The 8,929-nt window shown below is 36.1% G+C and overlaps 1 protein-coding gene across 1 annotated transcript in view; it reads right to left on the bottom strand.

Moving 5' to 3' along the window:
• LOC107598536 (RAC-alpha serine/threonine-protein kinase-like) overlaps positions 1-8,167 on the bottom strand; it is a 13,697-nt gene extending 5,530 nt beyond the window's left edge. Inside the window, exons 1-6 of the mRNA XM_016289909.1 lie at positions 7,880-8,167; positions 5,483-5,728; positions 4,261-4,386; positions 2,216-2,352; positions 335-457; positions 101-218 (exon numbers count right to left, since the gene is read on the bottom strand). Of these exons, the coding sequence (XP_016145395.1) occupies positions 101-218; positions 335-457; positions 2,216-2,352; positions 4,261-4,386; positions 5,483-5,528 (550 nt within the window). The 5' untranslated portion in view covers positions 5,529-5,728; positions 7,880-8,167. The remainder of the gene's footprint in view (positions 1-100; positions 219-334; positions 458-2,215; positions 2,353-4,260; positions 4,387-5,482; positions 5,729-7,879) is intronic.
• Between the last annotated feature and the right edge of the window lie 762 nt (positions 8,168-8,929).

Genomic DNA, 8,929 nt, shown 5'->3' with positions numbered 1-8,929 from the left:
GCCGTAGAAACGGGTTCTATCCTCCGAAAATACGCGCTCTCTCGACAAATGAAAAAACAGCTGCGATGACAATTAAAAAGAGGAATATTCAAGAACTCACAAATCCAAATGTGCAGCACACACTGAGAAAGAAACATGATAGAAGGATTAGGATCCTTACACAGGCCGAAATCAGTGATCTTTATGTGACCGTCCTTATCCAACATCAGGTTTTCCAGCTGGAATAACACACACCGATCACAGACACATCTTACGGTCAGCTGATAATGGCAAAAATTGAGGTTCATAGGATGAAAATGTTGATATTAGTCTGTGTGTTCTGTTCAGTGTTCACCTTTAGGTCACGGTAAACAATCTTCGCAGAGTGCAAGTAATCCAACGCAGAAACGATCTCAGCGCCGTAGAAACGGGTTCTATCCTCCGAAAATACGCGCTCTCTCGACAAATGAAAAAACAGCTGCGATGACAATTAAAAAGAGGAATATTCAAGAACTCACAAATCCAAATGTGCAGCACACACTGAGAAAGAAACATGATAGAAGGATTAGGAAGTTGGAAGGAAATTTTAAAGAAAGAAAAATCTAAAGATGGAAAGAAAAAGTGTGAAAATGTTTTAAATGAAGTTTGAAATATGGAGAGAAGGGTTAACACAACAGTTTGGAAAAGAACGTTTGAAAGGTGGAAAGAAATTTAAGTACAAAGGTTAGAGAAATTTCTAAATAAGGTTGAAATGAGAGTTCAAAAGAAGGTTAGAAGATCAAAAGGACATTTCACAAGTTTCAAAATGTTTGTAAGAGAAGTTGTAAAAATGTGTGCATTTCAAAAATGTCCAGAAAGAAATTCTTAGGATGTTGGAAGGAAATTTTAAAGAAAGAAAAATCTAAAGATGGAAAGAAAAAGTGTGAAAATGTTTTAAATGAAGTTTGAAATATGGAGAGAAGGGTTAACACAACAGTTTGGAAAAGAACGTTTGAAAGGTGGAAAGAAATTTAAGTACAAAGGTTAGAGAAATTTCTAAATAAGGTTGAAATGAGAGTTCAAAAGAAGGTTAGAAGATCAAAAGGACATTTCACAAGTTTCAATATGTTTGTAAGAGAAGTTGTAAAAATGTGTGCATTTCGAAAATGTCCAGAAAGAAATTCAAAATTTGGAAAGACAGTCTGAAAGAAATTTTTGAAAGCTCGAAGGAAATTTTAGAAAAGTTAGAAAGTTAAATTTAAAAGTTTAAATAGTAAGTTTAAAAGAAGGTTAGAATGTTGGAGGGAAATTTTGGAGTTTGAAAATGTTCGGAAGAAAAAAAAGAAAATTCTAAATTTGAAAAAGTAATTTGTAAATTTGAAATGGTTTGCAAATTTGTTCAATATTTCGAAAAAAGGTTTGAAAGAAAGACCAAAAAAGTAGGGGTGTCTTCTGTAAATCAGGGGAAAATGTATGATATTTATTTTTTGCTCAGAAAAACAAAAACAAAAATACAATTACATTAAACAGAAAACTTTTTTAATTTTTCTTTTTTTGGAAAAACAATTTAAAGCAGCATTGTTTTTATGCTTAAATCTTTTTTCGTCTTTGACCCATGAGCATACGTGATACACTTGTTTCTTTCTTATATTTGTTTATTTCTTGCATCGGCTCTTATTTATAACAAAGATAAAATAAAAAATAGCCATATTGTGATTATTATTCTAGTAACGACTATTAATAAAAGAAGTGGGGGAAAAGATGTTCCAAGGTGATTTTGTTTTGGAACCTTCAGAAAACTTTAAATCAGTTTTTCTCTAAATTGACTTTGCTGACTCAACGACTTCAAGCAGGTGTAGCTCAGTCATTTTTCGTCCAATTCAGAAATTAAAATAAAATAAAAATAACCGATTTTTTAATTATCATTATTATTATTTATTCACTTTTTAACTCCATGCCAGCATCAAGGCTATTTTCATGGTGATCTCTGAATAAATTATATAAGGTATACAATTAACAAAAGGTTCTAAAAGACATTTCAAATCTACACTAGACAAATTTTAAAATACATTCAGGTGATACATTTTGAAATAAATCAGTTAAGCACCTCTGAATAAAACCGTTGTCTATTTACATTAAAAACAGTACAATCCAATAAAATATGCTTACTCGTTTTTGAAAGTTTGCTCATTGTTACTAATTTTTCCAGCACGGGTCCTATTTAGATTTTTACTAAAGCTGCTAGTGCATGTTAAACATAATTTGATTTGGGTGTGTGGTACCTCTCGTCAGGCGTGTCCACGTGAAACGTGCGCTCGATCACAGTGGTCCACTGCAGACACCTGATGATGAAGGTGTTGGGCTTCGGTCTCTCCGTCTTCATCAGCTGACACTCTGAGCAATGAGGAGGAGGATGCACGTTGAATAATGTAATTCATGCATGTGCTATAAAGATGTCATCATCTCAAATTACAGCGGCAGACTCGTGTTGATGACGTCAGCACGTGACGCTCTAATAAAATCAGTTCGAATGAAGTGAGTCATGGATCTGGAGAACAGTAAAACTGATCTGATGGGTTTACCAAGAACACCACACACTGATATCATACATTTAAAAAGCGCAGGGCAAATAAACTAAAACATTTAAATAAATAATTTATCTCAAAACACTGGAAGAAAATCTTGAGGTTGATCACTCGTTATTTATTTTATTCTGACAGAAAACATACACTAGAAGTAAATATTTTCCTTGATTTTTCATATATTCCCCCCCCCACAGTATTAATGAGTCATTATAAAGCAGTGTTATTTTAGTATCACTGAGATACTATGAAAGTTTTGAATTCGTTTTTTTTTAGCTATTAAATTTGAGTAATTTTTGTGTTTTTGACATTTTTATTAGTTTTTGTTTTTTATGTTTACATATTTTTATACATTTTTATTTATCAGTTCAAATTTTAGTACATAATGTTAAACTAAATGAAAATGAGAACGTTCTTGTGGCAAACAGCTTAAATACGTTTCATTTTGGTTCAAGTTTATTTAATTTTTCATGCATTTTTTCATTTTGGATTAATTTTATTCCATTTATTTTATGTGAAATTTATTTTATTTCACTTTAATTGATTATGGTTTTATTTAGTTAACTTAAGTCCTTGTATTTTAAGTTTATTTTATTTTTCATGCATTTTTTTCATCTTGGTTTAGTTTTATTCAATTTATTTTTTGTGAAATTTATTTTAATTTTACTTTTTTTTTATAGCTTTATTTAGTTACTGTATTTTAATTTTATTTAACTTTTCATGTATTTTTTCCATCTTGGTTTAGTTTTATTCAATTTCTTTTTTGTGTTATTTTGTACTTCATTTTTTATGGTTTTATTTGCAGTTAACTACAATAACCCTGTTTAAAATGAATGAAAGAGACTCACTGGCCACAGAGAAGTTGTTGAGTGGATAAGCCAGATCTGCATCTTGCGGCTTCTCTTTATATCCAATAAACGACCCATCCATCTTTAACAGGAAGTACCGCGGTCTCCAGTTCTTAATGTATTCACCTGCAAAATCAATAAAACCCCCACACGATCAAGCACACAGAAAAACACTAACACACGCAATACTCACAGACACAGCAGCGTACCATACACAACAGTATTAATGAGTCATTAAGCAGTGTTGTTTTAGTATCACTGAGATACTATGAAAGTTTTGAATTAGTTTTTTTTTTTTAGCTATTAAATTTGAGTAATTTTTGTGTTTTTGACATTTTTATTAGTTTTTGTTTTTTATGTTTACATATTTTTATACATTTTTATTTATCAGTTCAAATTTTAGTACATAATGTTAAACTAAATGAAAATGAGAACGTTCTTGTGGCAAACTGCTTAAATACGTTTAATTTTGGTTCAAGTTTATTTAATTTTTCATGCATTTTTTCATTTTGGATTAATTTTATTCCATTTATTTTATGTGAAATTTATTTTATTTCACTTTAATTGATTATGGTTTTATTTAGTTCACTTAAGTCCTTGTATTTTAAGTTTATTTTATTTTTCATGCATTTTTTTCATCTTGGTTTAGTTTTATTCAATTTATTTTTTGTGAAATTTATTTTAATTTTACTTTTTTTTTATAGCTTTATTTAGTTACTGTATTTTAATTTTATTTAACTTTTCATGTATTTTTTCCATCTTGGTTTAGTTTTATTCAATTTCTTTTTTGTGTTATTTTGTACTTCATTTTTTATGGTTTTATTTGCAGTTAACTACAATAACCCTGTTTAAAATGAATGAAAGAGACTCACTGGCCACAGAGAAGTTGTTGAGTGGATAAGCCAGATCTGCATCTTGCGGCTTCTCTTTATATCCAATAAACGACCCATCCATCTTTAACAGGAAGTACCGCGGTCTCCAGTTCTTAATGTATTCACCTGCAAAATCAATAAAACCCCCACACGATCAAGCACACAGAAAAACACTAACACACGCAATACTCACAGACACAGCAGCGTACCATAATCAACTAATGAAAACACTAGAGCCCGATCGATATGGGTTTTTTGGGGTCGATACCGATATTAGGGAGTGTAGCGAATCAGCTCATGGGAAATATGAATAATTAACCATAACTCTATGTACCACCATATAATATCCACGCTTGTTTCGATCATAAGAAGGCGAATTCATAGATACTAGACATGAAATAGTTACTTATATGAATGTGTGGTTTATCGTAAGCACGGATAAAAATAGTCTATAATACAACAGATTAAATACAACACAGCAATAATATACACACTGGCCTGAAGAAAATGGGTGTTCATTCAAAGAAGGTTTTCCTATGAATTAATTAGTAGAAAAGTCCATTTCTCCTGTGCATTTGTGTCCCTTTGTTTCTGGAGAAAGCAGAATGAGAGCCGGCTCGCATTCCACAAGGTTGTAAATGTATCGGGTTACCATGAAACCAGGGTCTTGTTCGGCGTCCTGGGGTGTTACAAAGTATTTGTGAAATCTAGCTAACAAAATATATATTGTGTGTTGGAGTGTTCCAGACGCTACAGGAGTAAAAAAAAAAGGCCGATATTTTTTGTGCATATTATAGCACAGTACCAGTCAAAAGTTTGGACACTTTCCCATTCGTGTGTCGCCCCGAACGATCAAGCGATCCCAGGCGATCGTTCGAGAGGGGTCCTCGACGAGCTGAAGGGATCCCCCGAATTTGGTGCAGATTCGCCGCGCTGTTACGGAGATATGGCCGTTCAAAGTTTCAGCGTTTCATCCAGGTCGCCAGTAGCAAACGATAGCGCGCGCTCTGCTGGACAAACTAAGTAATTACACCATTTCAAGCATTTTATCTGCGTTATATGTTCTGTAAAAAAAAAAATCATATCGGCGGCATATTCGCCGAGACCTATATATCGGCAACAGTCTCATATCGGCCGATAATATCGGTAAAACGATATATCGGTCGGGCTCTAGAAAACACACTCATTAATACATCAATATTTCAGTGCTGTTGTTTCTCACCTCTCTTCTGCACCCATCCCTCTTTCACTACGTTCTGATCGTTCATGTTGGATCCGAGGTCAGAGTTCAAGGGTCAGTCCAGTGCTCGACTTCCTCTCTCGCTCTCCCTTACGGCCGTCTCGCTCTGCTCTCCTGTTCTCTCACACTCTTCCTCTCACTATCTCTGCCACGTTGTGATGTAACGTCTCAGCCTCCTCCTTCACTTTCTCTCTCCCGACCCTTCAGACACTCCAGTGGTGACTCAGCCTGCAAGGAAACAACAAAGGAGAGAAAACACACACACACACACATGGGTCATTCTCTTCCGCTTCTCCCCCTCTCCCACACAAACACTTCCATGAGAAATAAAGTCATTGTTAGGAGCAGGGAAACATTTGCCGCCCCTTCCCGTGGCCTTCTCTTCCTCTCTCACACTGGATGCTGAAGCTATGCATGACTCTAAACACAGCCCTGTTTCTGTCTACATCTTCTCTGGATTATGAGGCTTTAGAACCTTGGAATTCATCTTAGAACCACATAATCAAACGCAGAATCTTAGAACCAGCTCAGAATCAACCTTGATATACTACAACCGATCAAACAACCCGATGGCATTAGAATCAACACTGGAACCTCAGAATCAATCTTAGAAGCTCTTCAAATTTTGAATTTGATAAGAAAACATCCAGTAGAACCCCTTAATAAATCAACTCTTGGAATCATCTCAGTATAAACTCTTAAAAAGTACTAAAATAAAAATTAGAATCCTATCTAAAATTAGAATTTTACAGTAACTTTAAAAACAAATGACTCACTCTTAGAATCTTACATCTTTAGAATAATATCATTTTAAATGTATACCCTGGAAATCAACCTGACAGTTATCTTAAAATAAAATTGTTGTCATTTTTTGCCTAGTATCATTTTAGAATTGATTTAAAATCAACCTTAAACTCTCACAAATCACCTTTACAACCTTAGAACCAATCTTGGATTTCTACAATCAATCTTAGAAGAACCTAAAACAACATAAGAGTCTAAAATGTGTCTTAAAACCATCTGAGAATGAACCTAAGAAATCAGAATTTTACAAGGAATCTTAGAACCCTATGAACAATAGAATATTTTAATCTTAGAACCATCTCAGAATCAACTGCTGAACCCTGGACGATTAAATTAATATTAGAACACTGGGAAAAAACAAACAAAAAACCATAGAATCAAATTAGAATTAGAATTTTACAAAAAGTAGACCTCACTTTCAGTCAAGATTCATCTTAGAATGAAAACTATACTACGAATCATCTTAGAATCTTACATCCTTGGAATCAAACATTTCACTTCATTACCTCAGAACTTCCAAATCAACCTTGCAATGATCTTAAAATCACTTAAAATATTAGACCTTTATCATTTTTTTTTAATTTAGCATCATCTTGGAATCAAACATGATTCCATGACAACAAAATGGCTTCCTGCACATTGATTACACCACACAGATTTTGTTTTTATTAAACATTAATAACATTTTAAAACAAAATTGCTTCTTTTTAAAGAAATTACAATAAAATATTATAACAAAATAAGCTTTTTTTCTATTGCTTTTTTCACAGTTTCACCACAAAGACCTTTTTGACTTCAAATCAAGAAAACATCAAAATGATTTTAAATTCCGAAATTCAAAACATATTCTTTACCAAATAGGCTCATTTTGATACACGTCGAATAAAACAGATGCATAATTCCCGTCGTTAGAATAAACGAGATGTCTAAACAACAGAAGCCACCCAAACCAATGTCAACAAAAACAATGGCGGACACGGTTGTGCATCACACACACACACACACACACACACACACACACACACACACACACACACACACTCACTCACTCGGATGTGACAGCAATTAACATGACAAATCACAATAACCACAATGAAGCAGCGGCTTTTGTGTCATATTGAGCTGCTGTTATATAATCCATCGCCATCATAATAAATCCATACAGCGGACTGACAGCGCGCCACGAACAAGCACAAGCGTGCCAATTAACATTAATGAATGTTTGTTCAAAAACACGGCTGTGATAACAACACAAACACACATGCATTTAGACCAGAGGATGTGAATTGCACGCGCTCTTGTTTTCTATTTGTCCGAAATGCGTAAAATGGTGGACGCGCATCAATAATACCACGCAGGACGTGGTTTGAATGTGTTTATAGTGTAAATTTCTATTAAAATAGCGCTCGATGTGTAAATAAGCGCTTGTTATGCCCAGCAGCATCACGGGCAAGGCCGAGGAGCATCCCCACCCGGCGGCGGCCAGTGATGCTCCAGCGCGGATGCTCGGCCTTGCCCGTGATGCTGCTCGCTGATGGAGGAAACATAAACAACGCGAAGCACGCAGTACGTTACCTGGCAGACGCTCCGCCAGACGGTGGGATCGGATCCACGCCAGCCCGGTGTGAGACAAACCCAAACCCGCACGCTGCTGCTGCTGCTGCTGCCGCCGCCGCCGCCGGTCGGTCATGAGGAGCACGGAGGCACGCGCGCCCGTGATGTGGCCATCATCTCCGTTACCCCGGTGAACCGAATGACCCTGGATGAATGATGGCGTAACCCGATGCAGAAAGCGCGGTGACGGCGCACCCCGTCTCCAGCACGCGAATTTCCCGAAGCCTACTACGGCGAAGGCCTGCTTCTTAATTTTAATGAGGCAAGCGTCGGCATTGGAAGGTCAGCGGGAGACGTTAGTGGGAGCTCATTCATATTCATGAGATAAACCTTACGCGTTTTTTAAAATTCAGATTGAATAACTAAGCTTTCCATTGATGTATGGTTAGGATTGGACAACATTTGGCCGAGATACAACTGTTTGAAAATCTGGAATCTGAGGGTGCAAAAAAAAAAAAAAAACTGAGAAAATCGTCTTTAAAGGTGGGGTAAGCGATTTCTGGGAGCCAATGTTGACATTTGAAATCACCAAAACAAACACGCCCCTACCCCAAAAGGGTCTCGCTCCTATTTTGATAGCTCCGCCCCACACATACGTACGGTTCTGTGAAACAAAGCAAAACCAATGTTACACCGTGTCTACACCGGACGCGAGTGGCGCGGCGCGACAAAATACTATAGAACTCATAATCTGTGATGCTGTCTACACCAGAGATATACATATCTATGGTCTACACTAGATGCGGCGCGGCACGACACGACAAATCCCCGACTGCTGCGCTGTATTCATGACGTATTGACAAATTTCAAATGATTTTAAAAGGTTGTTTTGTTGCGTCCAGTGTACTAGACAGAATTTAGCTGTTGCGGCGCAGACACAGTGTTACTCACCTATCGAGAAGAAACAAAGCAGCCTCGGCGTCCGATCGCAGGCCTCCGCTCCTTGAGTTCTCTCCAGCGCTGGAAAGCTGATTCGATATTTACACGGGTCCTACTTCTTGCCTTAAGCCT

This window comes from Sinocyclocheilus grahami, unplaced genomic scaffold (genome assembly GCF_001515645.1).
Source record: "Sinocyclocheilus grahami isolate Dianchi unplaced genomic scaffold, SAMN03320097.WGS_v1.1 scaffold252.1, whole genome shotgun sequence".
Taxonomy (NCBI): domain Eukaryota; kingdom Metazoa; phylum Chordata; class Actinopteri; order Cypriniformes; family Cyprinidae; genus Sinocyclocheilus; species Sinocyclocheilus grahami.
The sequence above is the reverse complement of the archived record's forward strand: the minus strand, read 5'-3'. Positions and strand labels throughout refer to the sequence as shown.